Genomic DNA, 26,153 nt, shown 5'->3' on the forward strand with positions numbered 1-26,153 from the left:
GTGTATTACCATGACATTTCCAGACCTATAAAATAAAGCATTACAATTACAAAACCAACATGTCTATAATATTGGCTTTTATTGAGGGATCAGTATTCATATCTCCATATAAAGAACAAAGCATGAAAAGTAACAACGGCAAAATGAAGAGGTGAAACCTAAAATGTCATCCATGGCAAGAAATAAAAGTAAAAATACTTAAAACCTTCTTTTATCACATAGCTGGGTTTCTTTTTAAAACAATTTTAATCTTACTATCCTTTAATAACGGTGACAATGCACATACTGTATGTCTTGTGATACATAAATGTCTGTTTTTTAATATAGCCGTTTCCATGATTGATGTTCTAGTTTAATTTCAGTTTAATAATGATTGAAGTTTTGACAATATCTAAGATATTTTGAAGTTTCACATTCACTGCAAAAGGCGTTTTTCTTGCTCCTGCTTTTAGAATTATGTGAATAGCAAACCCTCATATTTCCTTTATTTATTTTAGAGATGCAGCCTGGGAGTATTATGAAAGATGAATCTGGTTTTTCCTCCTGCTTTCATTCAGGCTGTCGTTCACTGATATCTGTAAAGGTCACTATAGATTGTTGAGTTCCAAAAGGGTTTGGTCCAATACCTGGTGCATGTCCAGATTTTCTTCTTTGGCGTGGGCCAGTTTCTCTAGAGTTGGAAACAAAGACACAAGTTACCTTCCAAGTTAATGTTCTGTCTATGATGAATATCTAAAAAATCGAATTGCTCTCAAATGCAAAGTTGTTATGCATAGTCTTTGTGTAAAAGGTAAATGGACTGGTTCTTATATAGCGCTTTTCTACTCTGTCTGAGCACTCAAAGCACTTTGGGTGAATGAATTACTTGTATAATCACACAAGCACTTCTAAGCTTAAGTGCTAAGTATCTAACATTCATACACACTCCGATGGATGCATCGGAGAGCAACATGGGGTTAGTATCTTGCCCAAGGATATTTGGCATGCAGACTGGAGCAGCCTGGGATCAAACCACCGACCTTCTGGTTAGTGGCTGATCCGCTCTGCCACCTGAGCTACAGCCAGTGTGAGTTTTACAATAGAATAGTTGAGTCAAACAGGTGTTCAAGGATCAAATGAAATGAAAGGAAATGCTCCTGATAAATAAATGTTTTAATTTATAGCCTACTATAGTAAAATAAAGCCTGCTGTACAGCCTACAGGTTATATACAGTAGGCTACGGTATGAAATACAGATTGTTCAATATGAAATATAGATTCTTAGAAGCAACTCAGTACATGCAAAAATAGGACTAAAGTAGTCCTACACACATTGAAATAACACACTAATTTAATGAAAAAGATGGCTAGAATTGCTTTGTATGTAATATTGTCTCCTTTTTGAATGACTTCAATATTCTTCCCCTCTGCAATTCTCTACCTTATCATGGTGGAGGGGTTTGTGTGTCCCGGGGACTACAGTGGCTTGCAAAAGTATTCGGCCCCCTTGAACTTTCCCCACATTTTGTCACATTACAGCCACAAACATGAATCAATTTTATTAGAATTCCACGTGAAAGACCAACACAAAGTGGTGTACACGTGAGAAGTGGAACGAAAATCATACATGAGTCCAAACATTTTTTTACAAATAAATAACTGCAAAGTGGGGTATGCGTAATTATTCAGCCCCCTTTGGTATGAGTGCAGTCAGTTGCCCATAGACATTGCCTGATGAGTGCTAATGACTAAATAGAGTGCACCTGTGTGTAATCTAATGTCAGTACAAATACAGCTGCTCTGTGACGGTGTGATGGACCGAGCAGTGAAGGAAACTTAGGCACAGGTTAAAGTCCAAAAAAATGATTTTTTTTATTTAACCCAAAAAACATAATTGGTTAACTCATGCAAAAAGACTCAAAATCTTGGGCCCATAAAAGAGGTCAAAATAACAAAACTCTACTCAAAGTTGACAACACAACTGATAACTCAAACAAACTGACCTAACTTAATGAGACAAAGGGAAAACTTTAATAGTGGCTGATCAGCCCACAAAAACAGGAGAAGGGGTAAAGCACACAAAACCTAACAAACCAAACATAATGAACTCCAATTCCCCCCCATGGTCCTGAGTTATGGCGTGAACCAATTTGTATTCTTCCTTTAAAGCTCGCTCCGCCCCTTTTCCACCTCTTGGCTCCTTAATCAAGGGACTGGAACAGCTGCAACTAAGGTAACTCAGAAAACAAAAAATGAATCATACATAACAGTGTAAACTAAAATGTGCGCACTTATTTTAGAATGCAGTGTTATGTGGATATGTGAATTAACTCTAAACCAAAACCAGTTATTTATTGTCCTGTAAAATTAATTCCTATATTTAAAGAAAGAAATGTGAATGCAATGTTACTTATAAGCCTCTACACTAACATGGTGGGTATTACCACTGTGTGGCTGTAAGTGCAGCCATCACAGACGGCCTCAGAGGTTGTCTAAGAGAAAATTGGGAGCAACAAAACCATGAAGTCCAAAGAACACACCCAGACAGGTCAGGGATAAAGTTATTGAGAAATTTAAAGCAGGCTTAGGCTACAAAAAGATTTCCCAAGCCTTGAACATCCCATGGAGCACTGTTCAAGCGATCATTCAGAAATGGAAGGAGTATGGCACAACTGTAAACCTACCAAGACAAGGCCGTCCACCTAAACTCATAGGCCGAACAAGGAGAGCGCTGATTAGAAATGCAGCCAAGAGGCCCATGGTGACTCTGGACGAGCTGCAGAGATCTACAGCTCAGGTGGGGGAATCTGTCCATAGGACAACTATTAGTCGTGCACTGCACAAAGTTGGCCTTTATGGAAGAGTGGCAAGAAGAAAGCCAGAAAACAGAAAACCATAAGAAGTCCCATTTGCAGTTTGCCACAAGCCATGTGGGGGACACAGCAAACATGTGGAAGAAAGTGCTCTGGTCAAAATGGAACTTTTTGGCCAAAATGCAAAACGCTATGTGTGGCGGAAAACTAACACTGCACATCACTCTGAACACACCATCCCCACTGTCAAATATGGTGTGGCAGCATCATGCTCTGGGGGTGCTTCTCTTCAGCAGGGACAGGGAAGCTGGTCAGAGTTGATGGGGAAAATAGATGGAGCCAAATACAGAGCAATCTTGGAAGAAAACCTCTTGGAGTCTACAAAAGACTTGAGACTGGGGCGGAGGTTCACCTTCCAGCAGGACAACGACCCTAAACATAAAGCCAGGGCAACAATCGAATTTAAAACAAAACATATCCATGTGTTAGAACGGCCCAGTCAAAGTCCAGATCTAAATCCAATCGAGAATCTGTGGCAAGATCTGAAAACTGCTGTTCACAAACGCTGTCCATCTAATCTGACTGAGCTGGAGCTGTTTTGCAAAGAAAAATGGGCAAAGATTTCAGTCTCTAGATGTGCAAAGCTGGTAGAGACAGACCCTAAAAGACTGGCAGCTGTAATTGCAGCAAAAGGTGGTTCTACAAAGTATTGACTAAGGGGGCTGAGTAGTTACGCACACTAGGGCTGGGCAATATATCGAGTTTTTTAAAAATATCGATACATTTTTATACGAGATATAAGATGTGACAATATCCTTTATATCGATATAGTCTATGTTATGTTATAATTATACTTGTGGAGCCGCAAGTTTGCCTCTCTTTCGTCCACTTTTGTCTCTACGCAACGTTACTCTGCCTCGCCTCGCCTCTCTCCTTCACTGAACACAACTCCCCCTCCTCCCCCATCGCTTCACCTGCAGGCAGCGACAAGATGGACACGGCAAATCTCCGTTAACGAGTTACTGCGCATCAACGTGTTAACGACCTAACCACGCTAACGCCATGCAGCCCAAAATCCTTTCATTTTTTCAAAAGTTGACAGCGCGCCTTATGTATGAATTCTGGTTGTGCTTGATGACCGCGAACCGATTTTATGTGGTACACGGCGCTCAGCAATCTGTCAAAAAAATGTTTGAGTACGACTTTAGTAAGCTACGGAGCTGCACTGCTTGATGACTTGTCGGAGCATTACGGCTACCGAGGAGCCTCGCGGAGTAATACCTACTGTGTTTCAACGTAATATTACCGTACTGTGTGTGTATAAGGACCATAAATGGCACCTGTTCAGAGTCATGGTTACGAAGCGGATTTCAAACTCCAGGCTGTCAGTCACGCGGTAGAACTTGGGAATAGAGCAGCTGTGAAATCTGTCTCTTTGTTATTATGCTCAGCATCTTTTAGTTTACATTTTGACTGCACAATTGTGAGCTTTTTGTTATGCACAAAAACAACATTGCTTTAGTTTATTTATGGAGCATATTAATTAATAAATGCTCATAATTTATTTTTGAGTAATTCTTTCATGTACATCTACGCTGTATGTTAATAAAAGTGCCTGTGTGACATCTGGGAAACAGCTTTAACTAAGAACTCTCTTTTTGCTCTTACTTTATGGCTTAAAAAAATTATCGAGATATATATCTTATATCGCCATCCAGCTAAAAAAATATCAAGATATGAATTTTGGGTCATATCGCCCAGCCCTAACGCCAGTGTTGGGTAAGTTACTTTAAAATAGTAACTTAGTTACATTACTAGTTACTTCTCTCAAAAGTAACTCAGTTACTTCAAGTTACTCGTTACTTTCAAAGTAACTAGTTACTAGGGAAAGTAACTTTGGTTTTACTCAGAATTCTCTTGTTAATGTGTTGCTTCCATAACTTTGCCAGTCTTCTAGCTTGCTTACTTGCCACAAGTGCACTGTGCCACCTACCAGTAGAAAGGAAAAGATAATGTGCATATTTCCACGAGAGAAATCCCACGCCTGGACCGTCATTGACTGTTGCCATGATTCTAGCCTACGTCACAGAGTCATGTGCGCCTTTTACATCCAACACAAAAACTGCAGTCGTGGTGCTTTTGATTGTACTCAGAACTCGGAAATTCTGCCTTCTGAATAGGAAGATGTAGGCAACACCAGACTGCAGATGAGCTGCATACAGGGCTGGACTGGGACAGAAAATCAGCCCGGGCACTTTGACTAGTGTCATATCTTTGACCACCATTATAGGAAAAATCTTAAAGCCTTTGAATGAAAACAAACACTGTTGTGACAGTGATGTACACTGTTTTGATGGTATATATGTATCAATCTATCAATCGTTTGTTGTAAGATTCAGATAATTATTTTTTAAAAGCGAGACATTTTAAATGAGAATAAGAAAGAAAAGTATTTCCTTGTGCCCACCTCTCCCTGTTAATGCCCTACATGGACCCCTGGCAACACTTTGCTAGATCTGCACCTGCACAGTTACCAGCTGTCAGCTACCTAAAAAAGGATCCTGGGGTTATTTGTCTCTCAGAAACTGTTCATAACTTCCCTTCAACTCATTCATGTCACCTAAAAGGTAAACCTGTTTCTCCATCACAGCTCTGATGATCCAGTTTCAACATTATGCACTCCACACTGTATATAAATGCCACTTGTTTTGCACATATTCAACTCTGTATATTTTATATATTTTATTATTATTATTATTATTATTTTATTTTATTTTTTTACTATTTAATTTGTAAAAATGTGTATACACACACACACACACACGTAGGAAAATATTTAGTATACACATCCAGAAATGCATACACTATTATATATTGTACATATATTTATTAGTTTCAGGTTGGCCATTCTTGTATTTTGCTCGTTTGTGTTGTTGTGTTTGCACATCTCTGTTGCTTGTGGGGCTCGCACACAAGAATTTCACTCGCATGTGCTGTGCCAGTGTGCCTGCACATGTGATGTGACAATAAAAAGTGATTTGATTTGATTTGATTTGAGTAAGGACATCTCCTGGTTTCATCTTCATGTTTCCCTCTCACCAGATAACCAAACCGACATCATGACCAGCAGCTTTACAGCTGTGGCTCCAGCAAACATCAGCTGATACTAGAAATTAATATTAAATAAATTCTAACAACAGCTGATCAAGTTTAAATGTGCTGCTGTTGTTTAGCGCGACATCCGCTGGTTTCCTCTTTCGGCGCAAAGTGAGCGATAAACAAACAAGAGAGCCGATCAGCTGATCATTGATCAGTTTCATGATTGAAGTAGAAACGGGAGAGGGAGGGGGGAGAATGAGAGGAGAAGAGGCAGCTGTGCAGCGTAAAGACAGAATAACTGCAGCTTTGTGCCTTTTCCATTGTAACTGAATTACGGGACAAACTGTTTCTTTTCACCTCAATAAGAAACGCGTAATATTTTCTCTGAATACCAGACGGGACGGTTGGCAACTCTAATAACTTATGAACAAAATAAAGTTCAACATCATTAACTTCATAGCACCACCCAGCTGTATAGAAACTCCGTCATGCTAGCTAGCACGCAGTACGGAAAAAGTCAGAATAACGAAAATAAACTCCACCTAAACTTGGTTTATATCTGACCCAGAGAGACTGCAGGTCATAACTTCTTACCTGAAGTTCAGTTCACACTTGGACCAGCGGCCGCCTCAGGTCTCTTTTCCTTCTGCGTCCCTTTCCATCCTCCACCTGCTGGCCTCCAACACTTGCTAATGTTACTGAATCTGTGGAAGCTCCGCGATAGCCACCACACGAAGTAACGAGTAACGACCCTATCTAAATCCCAGTAACGAGTAACGCGTTCCTGATTTTGGCATAATAACTAGTTACCGTGCTCGTTACCACAATAATAACGTAGTTACTGTAACGCGTTACTTAATAATGCGTTAGTCCCAACAGTGCCTAACGCACACACCCCACTTTGCAGTTATTTATTTGTAAAAAATGTTTGGAATCATGTATGATTTTCGTTACACTTCTCATGTACACTACTTTGTATTGGTCTTTCACATGGAATTCCAATAAAATTGATTCATGTTTGTGGCTGTAATGTGACAAAATGTGGAAAAGTTCAAGGGGGCCAAATACTTTTGCAAGCCACTGTATGTTGTCTGGGGGCTTTTACCCCCTGGTAGGGACTCTCATGGCTCTTTGTCTGGTCCCTGACCAGACAAAGAGCAATTCAGAAGATGGCTCAGAGTAAAGCTGCTGCTCCTCCACATTGAAAGGAGCCAGTTGAGGTGGTTCGGGCATCTGATAAGGATGCCTCCTGGGTGAGGTGTTCTGGGCATGTCCCACCGGGAGGAGGCCCTGGGGCAGCCCCAGGACACACTGGAGAGATTATACCTCTCGGCTGGCCTAGGAACTCCTTGGTGTTCCCCCGGATAAGCTGGAGGTGGTCGCCGGGGAGAGGGAGCCCCCATGAACCGGCCTAGATAAGCGGAAGATGGATGGATGCAATATTCTTGATCATTACCAAAGCTTTATTAACTTACACAGTCTCGATTTTCAGCTTTCCTTTCTGGCTTAAAAAAGCATTTAATTTAATTCAGTTTATTTATATAGTGCCAAATCACAACAACAATCTCTATATGCTGTTAAAGACCCTACAATCATACACAAAACCCCAACAATCATATGACCTCCCATGAGCAAGCACTTGGCAACAGTGGGAAGGAAAAACTCATTATAATTATTGATGAAGTTTCTGAAGTGCAGGTAGGCCAGTTCAGCACCCAGACTTTTCGACTACAACGCTATGCTTTTGTAATAGATGTAGTATTGCACTGGTTTAGCATTCTCTTGCTAAAATATGCAAGGCCGTCCCTAAAAACGACATTGTTTGGATGGGACCACATGGTGGGCTAAACTCTGTATTTATGCTGTATACAATATTGTACGATAGATACAACAGTGATGGTGCATTTTCAGGTGTACCGCTGCCAGTTCCATAGACAACAATAATACCCTGATACAGTCAGAAATGTATGTTTGAATTGAGCCATGATAACAAGTCAGATGGTCCCTTTTCTTTAGTCCAGAGGACACAGCGTCCATGTTTTCCAAAAAAGAATTCACAAATTTGATATGTCTGACTATAGAACACTTTTCCACTTTACCTCAGTCCATTTTAAATGGCCTTTGGTGCACAGAAGATGATGAAGTTTCTTTGCATGGTAGAGTTTTAACATACATCTGATGGTACAGTGAACTGTGTTCACAGGCAGTGATTTCTGGAAGTATTTCTTAGTGCAATTCAGTGATTTCCACAACAGAATCACATCCGCTTTTAATGCCATGCCACCTTAAAGCTCAAAGACCACTGTAATCCAATACTGATTGATGGCGGCACATGGCGGAAAAAGCATGGCAGCGATGGAGAATGAGAAGGGCGAAAGCGGATCGTTGAATGAAACGGATGAACCAGAATTGGTTTGTAAAAATGCTGCAACTTCAGTGGTGTGGAACTGGTTTAGCTTTCGTCCGTCAGATACACAACAAAGCACTATTTTTGGTAGAGTATGCTAGTGGGCCGTCGTTATTACTGTGTTTTTTGGAAAATACGGCACACTTAAAATCAATCCTTTGATTTTTCTGAAAATCGACAGTGCCCCTTATAATCCCGTGTGCCTTATGTATGAATTCTGGTTGTGTTTACTGACCTGGAAACGATTTTATGTGGTACACGGCGCTCGAAAATCTGTCAAATGTTTTAGTACGACTTTAATAAGCTACAAACTCGCACCGCTTGATGGATTGTCGGAGCATTACGGCTATCGTAGGCAGGAGGCTCGCGGAATGATACGTACTGTGCTTCAACATAATATTACCGTATTGTGTGTATAACCTCTTTTTAAGTTTTGTGGATATTATACATGGTTATGCTGAGGATATGTTGGCCAATTTCCACTGGAAATGCCTTTTGGTTAAACTGTCAGCAAGGAATTTGCATTTGCACTGTTACATTTTTATATAGCTTTAATCCACATAAAAAACAGCTGCTTGTTTAAGTGAAAATACATTGGGGGGTTTTTCCACTAATAAAGTTGTGGAGTTGTAAAGTATTTTGTCTAGTGTCAATTATATCGTCAGTTATATTGTTATCGCAAATTTTCAAATGTATATCATGATAAATATTTTTGGTCATATCGCCCTGCTCTAATTCCAATTCCATTATCGATGGAGTAATGGAGCAATCAATACCCTACAACACCGGGCAGAAAACGTTCTATCTAAGCCAGAAGGGAAAAAGAAGAACACACACATATAAAGAAAGCTCTTAAAACACATGTGGTTATCCTAATTGGGCTTTCATCAAATCAGCAAAGATGCACAGAAAAGAATGTCAGACACCAACTAGGGAGAATCAGAAACACAAATGGAACATCCCCTATGTAGCCGGTTTGGGAGTTTTGTCTTTGGGATGAACCAGTTTTTGTCGGAGTGTATGCCTGGGTCTGAAGGACACTGGGATGTTATGCTTGGAGAAGACTCTCCTGAGTTTCTCTGATAAACCCTGTATGCTGTACAGTGCAGCGAGGAATGCTCAGACCTCTACATTGGAGAGGCACAATATAGAAGAGCCACCTTGGACTGAGAAGACAGATTGTTTGAAAGAGGAGTGAAAGAAGCCATCTTTGTCCACTGTGAATGGCAATCTTTGAACAGAGGTGGTGGCTTACAACACCAACTGTCTGCCATCTATAATCCAGCCTCTCGGCTCACTGGCTCCACTTTGAGAGTCACCACCATCTCTAAGCAGCATATCAAAGACATTACATCCATACAAATTAATTATATGCTGCGTGATCAAATATTTGTGCATGTTGGAGGTATTTCCCCTGTTGTGATCAGTATTGCTAAAAAAGTTATTACGCATATTACACAGAACACTTTTCTTAAAAGTAATGCAGTACCTTGCTTAATTACACCCAGGAGAAAGACATGATATACTACTCATTACTTTCATGTTACTCTGGGTTCAGCATTTACTCAACTTCAATGTCACTCTGGTTTCTTGGCCAGCTTAGCCTTAGCATGCTGTTTGTGAAGGTGCTTGCAAAGAGCCAAACTTGTGTTAACAGTATAAGTTTTTGTCCCTGAGCAGTCTCCACTTTACAATTGTATTCCCATCCTTTCTTCTATAAAAAACAGTCCATATGCTGTAAACTACATCACTATTTTCCTCTGACACACAAACTGAAATCAGTTGATCATAGCAAGAGTGCAAGAAACGATAAGCAGGACTGATAGGGCAGGCAGGCAGACGAATTGGACAACTGTGAACAGGTTCTTTACACATCCTGTCACATCATAACTTCCTTTTCTCCATCATATCAGCCAGCTCACATACTCCTGCCTTTCTTTCATTCTCACTGCTTCCTAACATGCTTTTCCCCTCTCTTCTTCTTCTCATTACAGGGGTGGCTGTAGCTCAGGGGGTAAAGCAGGTCATCTGCTGATCTGAAGGTTGGTGGTTTGAACTCTGGCTCTCCCAGCCTGCATGCCAAATATTCTTGGGCAAGATACAGATGCATCCATTGATAGAAATGCCCCATCCATAGAAAGCACTTGAAAGCATAGAAAACAGAAAGTGCTTGGGTGAATGTGGCGTGTGAACGAATGTGAACGCATCATTCAATCAGAGCTCCCTGACCTGCTGTCCATCTACACCAAGCGGTGCAAGTCCAAAGCTAGGAAGATTATGATGGACCTCTCCCATCCCAACAATGGACTCTTCTCACTGTTGAGGTCTGGGAAGCGCTTCCGCTCCCTTAAGGCCAAAACAGAGAGAATGAAGAGGAGCTTCTTCCCCCAGGCTATTCGGGGCCTGAACCAGGTGTAGGACTGGACTCTCCCAAACACGTCACTATAAGACTGGACTCTCACACACGTCACCACACGCACCACCACACATTTCCTATAATCCTATAATTCCTATAATTTATAATCCTTATCTTTATAATCTCTTCTGCTATTTGCACATTCTTTACTGTAAATTCCTAAGTTAATTTGTAAATTTTTGTAGTAAATTGTAAATATTGTAAAACTTTTCTTCTGTCATTTAATGGTCGGGCATTGTACAGCTACAAGCATTTCACCCCCATGTCATACTGTGTATGGTTGTGTGTGTGTGACAAATAAAATTTGAGTTTGAATTTGTGTTGTTTAAAGCACTTCGAATGCTCCGGGAGAGTAGAAAAGTTCTATCAATCACATTACATTTAGCATTTACAAATTCCACCAGCAAACCGTTGGCCAAGTGCAGAGGAAGCAGTCAGTGTTAATGAGGACTGATGATCCACATATTTGATTTGGCCAAGGTTTTATGATGTATGCCCTTCCTGATGGAACCATCCCCATTTAGTGCTTGGGAGAAGCACTAGGAATTCACTGATGTGGCCATCCCATGACTGGGTAAAATACACACACAATTACGAACTGACAAACTGACGAATTACGAGAGTGACAAGGAAAACTGAGAGAAAGTTGTGAAGTGAAGACAGCTTTATTACAGGGGAAAGACAAAACAGAATTGCTTAACTAATATTTTGCTAAAGAGAAGACAGCAACATAGTAGCTCAACCTTCTTCTTTAAAAAAGACCAGTCCTGTGAAATAGCTTACTCTTTTACCACACAGTAGCACTGTGGAGTGGAGAAAAAGAACAGCAAACAGGCAGTAGAGTTCAGACAGGAAAGAGGGGCAGCGAAGAAGTAAGACAACTTCTACAGTGTAGTCATATCGTTGAGGGCCAGGTCCAGCTCCTCACTGAGAGCCTTGCCCTTCAGCTTCTGAGCATATACTTCATCTAAAGGAGGACATTGAGACACGGAAACAATTAATCACATAGAGAGACAGAGATCGGATAGAGGTAGGAAGACAGGAAAAAGAAAAGAAAATAGTTTAAACTGTAAATCTTCATACCGATTCACAAGTGTTAATGCCATCACATCAGCTTGTTACTTCAGCTCACCAAGACAACAGACAGCCAAACCTGAGCTTAGTCAAGCAAATGCCAACATCCCTGACTTTGATTAGTAAGGAAAAGATACAAATTGAACAAATAACTGGAATTATTGGTTGGTACAATTTAGCCTTGATACCACAGACACCAGGATAAGTATCAATGTAAGCACTTCAAACCAAGTTCAAACTATTTTCATTCAACAACTGTTATGAAAATAATTAATGAATTCACATATCAGAACTACAACCACAAAACACCATGTTAAAAGTCTACATCATTCAACAACAATGTTTTCACTGTTGTGTTTATGTACAAAGACAAATATTGACAAACACACTGTTATCTGTTTCTAGATCCACAAAGATGTGTGGATATGTTTTTCTATCACTATTAGGGTAAGAGAAATCTTAGGAAACCGTCAAACCGATATCTGAATGTTTAGGTGTGGGTGCATACCACCATGAATGGCATAAAGGCAAAAATGCCCAAAAGAAAAAAAATTAATTAATATAGCAGCAACATCAAGTTTTACAACTAGTCATTTTGCTAGCTAACTACCTTCATTGTGGCATATTGTGCTATGAAAAAGTATTTGTTTGTTTGGTCTGAAACATGTAAGTGTGTGAAAGATGCAAGAAACAAAGTCAACCTGGGTAAATACCTGGGTGTGATGATATCTGTGTATTCTTTTTCTCCCTTTTGCGTTACACATTTCACTGTTTTTCCTTTTGCTACCTAGCCTGACCTGTCTCCCCAATGTGATGTTTGTTTATTGTATGTACGGTCCGCAAGGTCTGTCATCTCGGTTGTGGGCAACCGCAACTAACAAATAAACGCTATCTCATCATCTAAAGATAAAATATTCAGCTTTTAAATGATGATTTAAATTATTAAGGGAAAGAAAGATTATTAAACCTACAAAAGAGGAGTAGGGCCACTGAAAAGAGAAAAAACAGTGGGGACATCTCCAAAATTCAGATTAAACTCAGAATTCTGAGAAATAAAGTGTATTGTTTCTACAATAAAGTATTGTATATGTTTGCCTAAATAGGGCTTTTAGTCCCTAAAACTAGGAAAGAACTATATATGAAGTCCATTTCTATTAAGGTGTCATAAAATAAAAAATATTCTTGCTTTTTGTCTTAGTGGCATTTCTCATAGTTGCTGTATTACTATAAATGTTGTAGGTAAGAACATGCAGAATGACGGCCAAGTGCATTAACTCTAAGTATTAAAATTAAGCAATTAAAATTAAGCAAAGACACCATAACTGGATTAGAGGAATTTGGTCCTTCCACTTATCATTGGCTTTATTCAGGAAATTGTAACTGCAGAGAACAGCTGTCCAACAAAGTGCCAGTTCAGTTACAACACCCCATAAGTGAAACTGTGTGTGATTTTAATGTTCACTGAGGGACACTGAGCAGACATGTTAGTGGAAGTACTGGCAGAGATAAGAGGTGTGTGTGGACTACCTTCTAAATCATCAATGGTCTTCTCCAGCTTGGCCACAGACCTCTCAGCAAACTCTGCACGGGTCTCAGCCTGGAATCCAAACCACAGCAAAGCATCAGCTTACTCCATAAATCATAAGTATACAACAAAAATAATAATAATAAAACTAGACTGGAAAAACTTTACCTCCTTCAGTTTGTCAGTAAGAACTTTTATTTCTTCTTCATATTTGTCCTCCTTTTGAGAGTACTGAAATATAAACAAATAACATACAAACTTTCACAAAGTGTGTTTAAACAACATTTCCATTTCATGAGTGCAGTTGGCCTGAGTACCTTATGTAAGTATTTTCCATCTGTTTTCCCAGGCTTTATCTCTAACTTTTAACCATGTGGATAAAATTATAGCTGATTCTAATTTTCAGTGGTGTGTTTCAATCAAAAAGATGCTGGAAATGTGGAAACCTATTTAGTTTAACCTTAAATTTAAAACTAAAAATGGAAATGGACACAAATCAAATAATTATCATCATGACAATTTCCATCATGTCATTTAAGTTAATTTTGCTGTATGCCGCTGAACTTGAAACAAAGTTTCATTTATTTATGGACTGTTTATGTGTCTGTATCCTCATAGCAAATTATAAATGCGTTTTGTTGAATGGATATAGGGTTTCTATTGATGTCTTTAGATTTGTTTGAGGTGAGGCCGAGTGACTGGTCCCTCTTTTTTACAGGTTATATTTTTACAGGTATTTTACAGTATTTTTACGGGTTATATTTCATATATATACAATCTGACTGGCCACTCTTCAGGCTAAATACCCCTCAGCTCCTACTGTACCTTTTCAGCCTGTGCTTCCAGTGACTTCAAGTTGTTGGTGACATTTTTCAGCTCTTCCTCAAGGTCACCTGATTTACTGACCAATGTAAGAAAGATGAAAAGCAAAAGAAGAGAAAGTAGTGACTTGAAAGGTAGAATAGCAGAAGAGACTAAACTCAGACATTGACTAATAAAAGACTACATGACTTATAACAAAAACCGCCAGGCTCTTGGTTAGAATCTGTTTTTGGAGGGAGCGTGCATGGTCTTTGATCAGTTTCTTCCAGGTATTCCTTCCACAGCTCAAAGACATGCACGTTAGCTTAACTGGTGAATCTAAATTGGTCGCAAGCATGGATGCAATGTATATAAAGTCCCTAACTGCGTAGAATAAAGAAAGAGAAATTTAAAAATATAAAAAATCTACTTTTTAATGTGCCTATAAACCTACTAACAGACAGATACCAATAATGTCTTCATCCGTCTCTCAGTGCTTTGTCTTTATTACCCAATGAGTGACAAGGCCATAAGGCTACTGTCTCTACTAACAAATATTTTAATTCAATAAAATAAATGTATTTTTTCATTTTAAAACACTTGACTAATTTCCTTAAAGAAATATTAATAGATGACAAACAATACACTGATGTGAGGGAACACAATTCAGTGTTATTTATATAATTGTGTTTATTTTTATTCTGAAATATAAAAAAAAAATACTTTAAGTACCACTGTATAGATGGATGGATGGATTCTTGCTGGTCTTATTAATTTTAAAGAAAAAAAGTAGAATATCAGCAGTACTTAAGTGCAGTATAAGAGGGAAATGTAGAAAACATAGATGGAAAAGTAAAGAGGCTGCAGGTCAAAGGAGCACAAGACAGCAGGTCACAATTAGACCTCAGTGGTGTTCATACAGTAAGTACCTCTTCTTCTGAGCACATCATGGACTTGAAATTTTGGTCCATTAGTTTGAGCTCCTCCTCCAGCTCCCTCATTCTCCTGCACGAGTTAGTCCAAAATGTTTGGGGGTGAGGAGGATTGGTGGTTGCCAAAGAGACAGTGGTTGTGCAAACATGCATTCATTCACAAAAACACAGAAAGAAAGAACAACACACAGCCAGAGAGGTATACTATGTAGGCAGGACTATCTTTGCATTAGCTGGCTCTACGGCTCTAAAATCCCAATCTAACAGGTTTGTGTACATTACATAATCCCACAGTTAAAAATCTGAATTATTCTAAGAAAACAGGGTGCTTAAACTGATATTAATTTAAAGCTCTGACTATGACCTCCTCTGGATGAGGTTTAAGTATACAGCATAAGCTGCCATGATGATGTAGCCAGGTTAAAAAAAGAGCCAGCTTAATAAGCCTGCAGCCATTACGTTTGCTTCATAGTACAACCTCACGTCTCTGTGTCATTAGTTTTATGTCCTACTTGATGACAGCACACAATAACACTTTGCATTTGTGATGAAATTGTTAAGTAAGCATTCAAGTCGTGCATCACAAGAAAATTAAACAATTACAATAATATTTGTAATTTAGATCACTTATAGAGCTAAAATTCCAAAATAAGTTAAATCTTCACAAATAATTGCAAATCATGGCTTTGCAATTTAAGCAGAGATAAAAACAGAATAAGTAGATTAAACAGCAGTGATCATTAGTCGCAGTTGTTAAGAGAATTCTTATGACATGCAACACTTAGAGATCCCACTACTATTTAATCTAGACATACGGGTATGAATTATATTATTTAAAACAACAAATGAGCAAGATTATTTTGTGATGGTAGGAGTCACATGATCTCTACCATGACAACATGTATGTATGTAAGTGACACTTGCTAGTGTTTTTGGAGTGCAGGTATTGACTTACGCCTCAGCTACTTCAGCACGCTCCTCTGAGCGCTCCAATTCACCCTCCAGGATCACCAGTTTGCGTGCAACCTGCAGATATTCACACACTTAAGTCATCCCAAATAACATAACAAGTCTGTTAACTCATTTTGCTTAGTAAAGATATTGTATTTATGTGAACTTCTGGTATTTATCTTTGTTGACCCTATTACTGACCAATTATATACTGTGAGTCTGCACTATGTTCAGTCAAGTCATTATAGTGCTGTAAAAAAGTATTTGCTCATCTTCCTTCAAATGCATACAAACCAACATCCCATTCTTAATACATAGGGTTTAATATAATGTCAGTAAGCCTTTGGGGTAGATGTAGCTCACATGGCAGAGCAGGTCATCTGCTAATTGGAAGGTTGGTGGTTCAATCCCTCCAGTCTGCATGCCAAATATCCTTTGGCGTACTCAATAATTTAAGAATGTGTGTGCATGTTAGATAGAAAGCACTTACATAGAAAGAAGTGCTTGTATGAATGGGTGAACAAGGCAAGTTGTGTAAAACACTGGATCACTGAATTAGAACTTGGAAATCATTTTATCTTCATACATGCTCAATCATCCAGGTAAGGAATTCCTAAAAAGTTGACTCTGTTCATCTGGACGTTGCGTTTCAGTGGAAGAAACGTTTCGTCACTCATCCAAGTGACTTCTTCAGTCTCAGCTAACTGCAGGTTTCCCCAACCTTAGCTTTGCAAGATTACTGAAAAAAGCACCACTGAATGAACAGTGGGCTGTTAGGTCAGTTCCTTGATCTTTTGACAAAACTTTTTGTCAACTTTTTGCCATATAATCATTTTTCTTTTTTAAGGTAACCTACTGAGAACCTACTTAGAATTTGTGTAGAGTATTAGTTGTTGTTGTTTTTTCTCCAACTGGGACATCATGCAATAACCATGAAAAAAACAGCAATACAACACCTCTTCATATTTGCGGTCAGCCTCCTCAGCGATGTGTTTGGCTTCCTTCAGCTGCATCTCCTGGATCTCCATTTTCTCTTCATCTTTTGATGCTCTGTTCTCTATGACTTTCATTCCTCTGAATAACAGGAAATGTGACGGAATAAGCAGTGTATACAGCAGTGGAATTTATATTTTTATATATATATATATATATATATATATATATATATATATATATATATATATATACATATATATATATATATATATATATATATATATATATATATATATATATATATATATAGAGAGAGAGAGAGAGAGAGAGAGAGAGATTGTGTGTGTCTGTGTAATTTTTTTGTCTCTGTATTAAATATGCCACTCTCCATGCTCTCAATTGTCCCCATGGGAATAGATAGAGTAACTGTCAGATGTACAGTAACTACACTAAAGTCATGAAAGACTATGACAGAGCTGAATCATGGTTCAAAATGTAATGCTGATAGTCATAGTAAATACAATACTGGGTTGTATAGTACAGGATTGGATAGCTGAAAACTCAAATTAAAGTGAAGAAGTGCCTTATAAAAAAGGCTGGATGTATTTGCCATGTCCCACGCTTAAAAGAGTAACAGTAATAGTTTAACAAAAACAACTGTACCTTCAATAACACACTAGCATTCATAAAGAGGAGCATAAAGAATAGCAAACAGCATCTTAACTCTACAGACAGAGAGTTCAAATTTTAGATGGATGGACATGAAGCTCATCACCTCTCACTCTCATCTGCAGCTTTCTCAGCCTCCTCCAGCTTCTGCAAAGCAGTAGCCAGTCTCTCCTGAGCTCTATCCAACTCCTCCTCAACCAACTGGATACGTCTGTTTAAGGATGCCACTTCTGCCTCAGCCTGCGGGGACACACACACACAATTATTTTTTGTCTTTTTTGTGTTTCCCCCCCCCCCTGTTCTTCTCTCCTGGCTCCAAGTAGTCATTAATTTGCACATCTAGACTGAATCCACACGTCTATTATCTTGAGGGTAAAAGAAAAAAAAAGTTGTTTTTGATTGCTAAGCGGAGTCCTAAGATATGTTCCTTACAGTTTGTTTGTTTTTTCTAATTGGGTTACTATTAAAAGAAACAAGGATGTGATATTTGACCAAAAAAAATGCAGGACTTTTTAAATGACATTAAATGAGCAAAGACGGTGGTAGAAGCATATAAAGTCAACAATGTTTTGAAGCTTTTTTTTAAGTCGCCGAAAGAGTTTCAAGATGGCTACCGAGTGGCAAGACTTTCATTTAATGTTTTATTTTAGAATATAATGCCATTAAATTGCTTTAATTCTTTTATTTGTCAGTTATTTTTTATAGTTATATTTCCTCTTTTACAAACAAAGGGGAAACAGCCGTTCATTGACGACTGCAGTTTCCGGTGTAGCGGTCTTAAGACGGTGTTTCTGAGTATTACCCTTTCCCTGGCCTGCCTCTCCATGTCAGCTTCTTCCCGCAGCAGCTCTGCTTGTTCTTCGGCCTCATGCGTCGCTTGCTGCAGTGTCTGTATTTTCCGTCTGACAGAGTCTATGGACGTCAAAGTCGCCATGCTGCGAATATTCAACTTCGAGCTTTTCGCAGGCGTCACGGCGTTGCCTTGGCAACTGTAAGTCGGAATCAATGCAAGAGTTTTCTGGTTACTGTTTCAAAATAAAAGTTGGCGTTCCAGGTGAAGTCGGAAGTCACTCTTTTCAAATGGAACGCCCGCTTAACTCGGATTTCCAACTCGGGCTTCCATCTTCGAGTTAAGAATTGAAGATGGAGGTTTTGCACATAAACATTAGCAACACTGTAAAAATGGTAATATATACATGTTCTATAAATAGAGAGTTGAACAGGCTCTACCAATGAATGTGCTCCATAGTGGTTTTAAAATAAATAAATAAATAAATAAATAAGCAGTTTTGTTTTGCTACTGAACCATCTACCTTGCAGGAACAAAATAAATCCTGTTTTTCCAGGCTTCTCAGAGTTCACTAGCCTCATCCTCAGAGGTAAATGGAACACAGCTTAGCAATGACACAAGTTATTTGGACAGATAATTTTTCTAATATTCCTTCATAGGTAATAAAGTAAGATTTTAGATAGATTATAGATTATAATAATGCATATTTTTATATAACAGTATACTCGATTAGGTTCATTTTTCACCCTTATGCTAACAGTACAGCAATACAACATGGAATATGACTGCTCATATTTTTTTGCACAGCTCCAGATAATGTAAGTAAGAAATTGGCTACAGTGTCAATAAGAAGGACAATTTGTAAAGGCACTAATGATGGTAAAAAGTCAAACTTTTCAAATTATTTATTTCAAATTATTTTCAAAGTACATATATATGCACAACATAAATGTGTTTGAGAATAGAACTTGATGTCCCAAGGCAAAGGTATTTATGTTAGAGTGAACATCAGTTACAAGCAGAGGAAGCATAAACAAATGAATGCATTGCTCTGATGCTTTTCCATCTTTGGAAACCTCACAGTGACTCTGCAGACAAGACAAAGTTCCACTCCTTTTAGGACCAATGCATGTGGTCTCACTCTTTCCTGCATTGCTCATTTTGACTCAGAACTTTTAAAGAAAACTAGACCACAAAAATGACTGTGACTCTCATAAAAGGCATTGTGGCCCCATTTTCACTACTAATCCTGTTCCATAAGTCAAACATAATACATCCAACAAAACTATTATAGTTGTAGGAATAGAAAGTTAAATATATACTCATTAAATATAGTAGTAATTCAAGTACCTGTACAGATATTGAAGATTGTTACACCGGTAAGCTCCAAATAGTTAACCATAGTATTAACCACTGCACCACCATGCTGCCCAAAATAAAATCTTGCCTAATAAACTGTTAAGACTTGATAGATTAGTTGTAATTGTCCTCAGTGTGCTAATAATCATTTTTCTCAAGTAGCTGAAAATGAGTTCACTGCAAATGATGATAGTGATTTGGAGGATTCAGCACAAATAGCTTTTACATCATATGAATTGGTGATGATTTTTGGATATGTATAAGTTGATGGAATGTAAAGTTTGACTTACTGTAAAAGTAGCTTGTGCATATTTCAGACATAGTAGAAGCTAAGACTTGCTACTAGTTTTATAGCATTAGTGATGGCCTACACTAATGCTACTAGTTTTATAGCATTAGTGATGGCCTACATGACCTTAATTTCAGTTACAACCCAGTGCTAAACACCTGAAGTGACTGGATTGAATAGTGACAGAACATTTAAGAATGACAGTACACATAAGGTAACAACCATCACTGTGACCAGACACAGTAAGCTAATGTGATCTCGACAATGTCGCCCTCTAGTAATACTGTCATTTATGCTCACTTACATCTGCTGCCTTTTTTTCAGCTTGCTCCAGCTTCTCCTGGGCATCCTTCAGTGATTCCGAGTATTTGTCGAGCTCATCTTCTACTCCTTTCAGCTTCTTTTGCAGGGCAAGCAACTCCTCTTCAAGCTAAAGCCGAAATATACCAAGACACAAAACACAAAATTATTTTATTTTAGAAGCATTGGGGAAAATTGAACAAAACAAAAAATAATTTTTATTTTATTTAATTGCTCATAATCGATTTGCCAAAAAACATTCAGTTTACAATAATGTGACAAATGAAAAGAAACCTTGCATTATTTCATTATTTTTGAAATGATTAAGCACCTATCAAAAAATTACAAAAAAATATCTCACTATTTATTTTAGCTTAGTGTTTTTAACCCCAGCAGTAATAGATTTGTATTAAAATATTCTGACAATGTTGAAAATGTAGTTCTTTTGACCTGCAGTGAGAATGTAGAGGCAGCAACAACTCTGCAAATAAATGTACTTGATTAGGCCTAAGTTCATTATTATGCAACAAATTATAACATGAGCTGTATTCAGTAAAAATCCAAATACTCAAAATCTAACTGGCATATGTGAGAAATGTTGCTTTACAACCTCCTGATGATGTTGTATTACTTATAAAATTCTGATATTAACGTAACAGACATGGATCTTTGAGCATATCCATGCTCCCAAAAGGAACACTGTGTTCACTTATAACAGACAAAAGAAATTCTTTGTTATCCAGTGTCTCAAATATATTTTTACCAAGTTGCTGTGTGCAGTAACAGCATATAAACAGTGACAGTAGCCACCAACCCCAGATGCCTATCAAATCCAACACAAATCTAGTGTCATTTGTAACACTCTATTAATGATCTAGTTAGATGATTGGTGTAAAATCTGTGTGCATATTCTTCAGAGAAGAAAACACTTTTTTCTTAACCCCCAACGGTAAATCTGAATCTAACAACCAGATTCCCTTTTCCAACAGAAGCTTTCAGGACTATAAAAAGCCAGTTGCAAATGACAGTGATGTGGCCTGACAACAGTGTTCCTAGTACAAATGTGCTTTAAATATCTCTTCTGACAGCCTCTCACAGCCATCTAAGGCCTGATACTCACATATAGCATTTGGCAGTCCTATAGTTCCTGTCATAGTGGTAACCAAGACAACGGCCTTGACAGACTCTTAAAAACTGTGACAATTCAAAGGTGAGTTACTTAGATGTAGAAATATAAATGGAAATGTTCATTGGTTCTAGGTAGAGCTGATGGTGATAGCAAGCTGGTATCCCCTGGGAATAATTTCTATGATAGCTGGTGCATAGTTGAATGTTAACAGATTGCTATGTGATCTTGAGAAAATACACAATAGAACTACACCAGAGAGACTATAAGCCATACAGGAATTTCACTGCGTTGTCAGATGTTTCTCAAAACAATAAATTATGAATATTTTCTCATGTGTTCAAGAGTTAGAAAAAGCAGTCAGTTTTGAATAGAAAATAGTGGAATCACATGTAGACTGAGTAAACTGATTTTTTGTGAGCTACTGGCTTACTCGTGTATTCTGAAAGGGAAATAAGAAGCAGAGCATTCAGGTATCAGGCTCCTCTCCTGTGGAACCACCTCTGTACTTTTAAGATTACTTCAGAGTTTCCTTTTTGATAAAGCATATAGTTAGGGATGAATTAGGTGATAGTGAATCATTCTTTAGTTATGCAATAAGTACTTCTTTGCCTCCCATAGTTATTTTTCTCTTCTCCTTTCTTTCATCCCCCAAAAGCTCATGGAAGATGGCAGAACCTGAGTTTGGTTCTGCTGGAGATTTCTTTCTGTTTAAAAGGAGTTTTTCCTTCCCACTCTCAATTGTTTGGTAATAAGGGATTGTCTGATTGCTGGGGTTTGGTTTTCAATACACCAACAATCTATGTCCACTGTGAACGACCATCCTTGAACAGAGGTGGTGGCTTGTGACACCCACTGTCTGTCACCTATAATCCAGTTTTTCCCTTCCCAGGTGCCTTAACGCCCACTCACATCTTGTGTCAGTTGATCTTAACTGGGACCACAGAATGGGATCTTAAATATTGGTGGTGGTGCTTAAATACTGGTGTGGTATATTATTTTGGTTTTAAACATTCTGTAGTCTAAAAATGTTTTGTACAATGTACATAGAGAACATAATCATGTTATCCAACAAACATTCCTTTTCAGACATTTAAAATGAACAGTATTCTGATTCTTATGAAATTATAGCAGGTTGCAGGTACATAAGTCAGTTTTCAAATTTTAAGATGAAAATCAATTGATATATTTATTGTTTAGACATAATTTTGACATAGATGGGTCAGATCTAAATCTGGCTGATAGCATAATTCATAATCATAATTGTTGATGTGTATATCGCTTCAACGTTGCAGCTGTTGATTTCCAGAAAGCCAGACTGCTTTTGGTGCATTTCAGTCACTTTCAGTTCAGTCCTTGTAAATGACCATTTTCAATGACTTTTCTTTGTTGTTGTTGTTTTTAAGCCACTTATGACTAAGTGTTCCGTCTACACATAACAGACAACTTATCAAAGAACCAGTTTACATGTATATCTTTAGGAACTTTGCTACTAGCAGGCTGTCAGAAAAACATCATCTGTTCTCCTTGCTTTAATTGAATCTACAAAAGAAGAAGAAGAAGAAAGAAATAGAATGGACACTGATGGGCCTTAATGCTCTGTCACTGAAGCTTGACAGTTAAATTCCAGTTTGGTGTTAAAGCTATGCCTTAAATATTACTACTGCAAACACTTCTGATACACTGTGCTAACTTATGCCATAATTTGATGTGCCCTTCTCAAGAAAAAATAACTATTTCATTCAGTTCATTTCAGCACAACAGTCTCAAAGATATCAATGGAAAGTTGTCAGGTATGGAAAAGTGTGGTAGGAAAAAGTCATGAGCAAGAGGTATGACTTCAATCTCAAGAAGATTTTCAAGAAAAGTTGATTCAAGAACTTGGGAGAGCATCAGAAGCGTTTAACTTGGGATAAAGAGGGGGGAAATGGACTTTTGCTTAATGGTCCAAAGTTCTCTTTTTCAGATGCAAATAAATGTTGCATTGAGAGTAGAGAGGCACATAACCCAAGGTCTTAAAGTCTAGTGCGAAGTTGCGATTGTAATGATTGGTCCACTTTGTTGTAGTCCAGAGTCAACTCAGAAGTCCACCAGGAGATTTTAGAAAACCTTGTGCTTCTATCTGTTGGCAAGCATTACGAAAATACTGATTTCCTTATTAACACATGTCCACAATGCCAAAACTCCTACAAGATGGTTTGCTGTCCATGTTATTATAGTACTGAAATAGCTGCCAACCAACCTGACCTGAACCTCATAAACAATTTGTGGGGTATTGTCAACAGGAAGAGATGAGTAACACAAAAGCTAAAAACACAGACAAGCTAAAGGCCACCATCAAATCTATCAAAGCTGATTGCCTCTATGTACTGCACTCATACAGTAACTTGTTGTGAAGAAGTCCCAACCAGGAACATACATTTCAGAAGCTGAATGTTTCTGTATTGATTTAAAATAATACTCTAATAATTTGATGCTGGATTTCTGATTTTCCTAAACCTTAATCATCAGATTAAAAATTAAAAAAAAGTCTGAAACATATCAAAGTATTTCACTATACTTTTTTGAACAAAAAAAGAGAGACATTTTGTATTTGCTTTTGTAGTTACTTGTCATGTTTAGTTTTGTAGTTATATATAAATACATTTAACTGCATATCATATTATATAATCGTCTTTTCAAACCTGAGAGATTGATCTTGTCACTGACTGAGCTGAACTGTATATGATCAGGTTAAATTACAGAACAAGCAGCTTTTGTCAGTGATATCCGATATAAGCAGAGACCCTTTAAAAGTATCCATCACGGAATAATTTTAGCATATAAGAAATACTCTCACTTTGGAAATTTAAAATGCATTTTGGTTATAATATTTGTGCACTTTTCCCCGATTTTAAATAAACATAAAGTATACCTATGTAAATATCAAGTTTCAAGTGAAAATAAAGATAATACAGGATATACTTTAACTATCTCTACATTTGGAAAATTATTGTGTCACAGCAGCCGAAACATTAAACAGAACCTATATCAAATTGAAATACAAGAGCTCAATAAAATAAATACAATACTGGAAAACAAAATCACTCAAAAAAGTAAAAGAAAAGAAAGGGGAGCACAACTAAATAGAAAAAAAGTGAAATAAAAGAGCAAAAAGTGTCTTAGACTCGTTTTTTTATGGACAGTGCCAAACATTGACGTTAAATGCCAAAACATAAAGCCACAAGCAAAGAATATCCTGAATGAGAAGTGTCAGCAGTATACATCAAACAGTGATAATAAAAATCAACTTTAGCAGCCAAAAGCTACAGTACATTTTACATATTGAATTATGTATGTGCGGTGCGGGTAAATGATAACAGGACGATATCAACATCAACTGGTATGGAGGTGCATTTCACGTCAGACCTTTCGCCCATTTACAACTTAGTCGGGTTTTGCTTTTCAGCACTTCTTCTAAATTATTTTATATAGTTCTGTGTGTATTTTAAGGTATTTATTTCATAACTTTTCCTTCATTATGTTTACGTTGAAACGTTTAAACGTGTTCAACGAGTTGCCTGTGAGGTGCAGCGTAGCTCCTTCCTTTACCTGTTTGCATTTGTCCTCTGCTCCTTTTTTGTCTATTTCAGACTGTTCTGCCCGGTCTATAGCGTTCTCCTTATCCAGCTTCAGCATCTGCATTTTCTTCTTGATGGCCTCCATGTTTCTTCAGTGTCTGTGAGCTAAACAGAAAGAGAACTGCACCCAGCTTTCGGGACAGACACAGGCAACGGTCCGTGACAGGAGAACAGGAGGGTCTCTGTGAAGCTGTTCAAGAGAGCAAGAGAGGATGGCATGACAGCAGTACGAGCCCACGCACTCCTCTTTTTCTCCCACTTTGGATCCGTACGATTCGTTGACCATGTTTAGGCACTGAAAGCTGTGCAGGCTGTCTGACGTGTGTGTTCAGTATGTGAGAATAAATCAAGACTATCCCCGACCACTGGGACATCAGCAAAGGTAACAGAGCAAATCACTGATCTAAAACGTTTAGAGATGAAAAAAGTAGTACCAATCCGAAAATTACCAATTAAAATATTAAAGGCGTTGAATTAAAACAAACAAAAAAAAAAAAAAACCCACAACTGACTGGGTCATATGTGAAGATGTACATACTGAAAACATAAAAATCCAAAATTGAAAGTTAAAACACAAAGAGAGAAAGTCTATACCGCGTAAACAGAAGGACACAGTTATAGTGTAAGACATAACATACCTATAATCTGGGAAAACTGGTAGCTAAACCAAAGCATTTATTTTTATTGAGTCTCCATTTCTACTTATCTGTATAAATGAGGAGGTCCTACTTTCAAATCAGAGTTGAGAAAGTCCCCACAAGGGCTTTGTAGTGCAGTGGGGTGTGATGATTTCAGTTAAAGTGAGACGATTTAACAATGTGTTAGTCTCTACAAGATACAGGTTTGCGAGCTATACAATCACTACTGCTATTTAGAGGCAATAAGGTAACTAGTGAGACATGTGGCTAATATCTATTTAGTTCAGCTTTATTTACTTTGTAGTTTCAGTTCACGACAATTGTCTAAAGGTGTTTTGTATTGTAATGTAAAGAAGCCCTTTAAACAAGCACTGGGCAATGGTAGGGAGGATGAAGGGAAGAAGTTTTAACAGGAAAAGCAGATGTAGC

At 38.0% G+C, this 26,153-nt stretch overlaps 1 protein-coding gene across 4 annotated transcripts; it reads right to left on the bottom strand.

Annotated features, from left to right (window-relative positions):
• Nucleotides 1-62: 62 nt before the first annotated feature.
• On the bottom strand, nucleotides 63-25,344 carry tpm2 (tropomyosin 2 (beta)). 4 transcript variants are annotated; one of them, XM_082541129.1, is made up of 9 exons: nucleotides 25,058-25,344; nucleotides 20,345-20,470; nucleotides 17,709-17,842; nucleotides 16,954-17,071; nucleotides 16,002-16,072; nucleotides 15,044-15,119; nucleotides 13,482-13,544; nucleotides 13,316-13,385; nucleotides 63-670 (listed from the first exon to the last, which is right to left on the bottom strand). In XM_082541129.1, the coding sequence occupies exons 1-9, from the start codon at nucleotides 25,169-25,171 to the stop codon at nucleotides 588-590; spliced, it is 855 nt and encodes a 284-aa protein (XP_082397255.1). In that variant the 5' UTR covers nucleotides 25,172-25,344; the 3' UTR covers nucleotides 63-587. The 4 variants fall into 4 exon arrangements, with proteins under 4 accessions (XP_082397255.1, XP_082397253.1, XP_082397254.1 ...); XM_082541127.1 differs by lacking the exon at nucleotides 15,044-15,119 and adding an exon at nucleotides 14,139-14,214 and having other exon boundaries at nucleotides 25,058-25,340; XM_082541128.1 differs by lacking the exon at nucleotides 63-670 and adding an exon at nucleotides 11,361-11,681 and having other exon boundaries at nucleotides 25,058-25,342.
• Nucleotides 25,345-26,153: the final 809 nt, after the last annotated feature.

The sequence above is a fragment of the Aulonocara stuartgranti genome (assembly GCF_965226115.1).
Source record: "Aulonocara stuartgranti genome assembly, chromosome: 7".
In the NCBI taxonomy this organism is placed as follows: domain Eukaryota; kingdom Metazoa; phylum Chordata; class Actinopteri; order Cichliformes; family Cichlidae; genus Aulonocara; species Aulonocara stuartgranti.

Coding starts and splice junctions, on each gene's coding strand:
- tpm2 (XM_082541129.1), bottom strand. CDS start 25,171: ATGGAGGCCATCAAGAAGAAAATGCAGATGCTGAAGCTGGATAAGGAG. Junction 16,073..16,953: donor CTGACCGCAAATATGAAGAG/GTGTTGTATTGC, acceptor GAATATCTGCAG/GTTGCACGCAAACTGGTGAT. Junction 13,545..15,043: donor TGATGTGCTCAGAAGAAGAG/GTACTTACTGTA, acceptor TTTATATTTCAG/TACTCTCAAAAGGAGGACAA.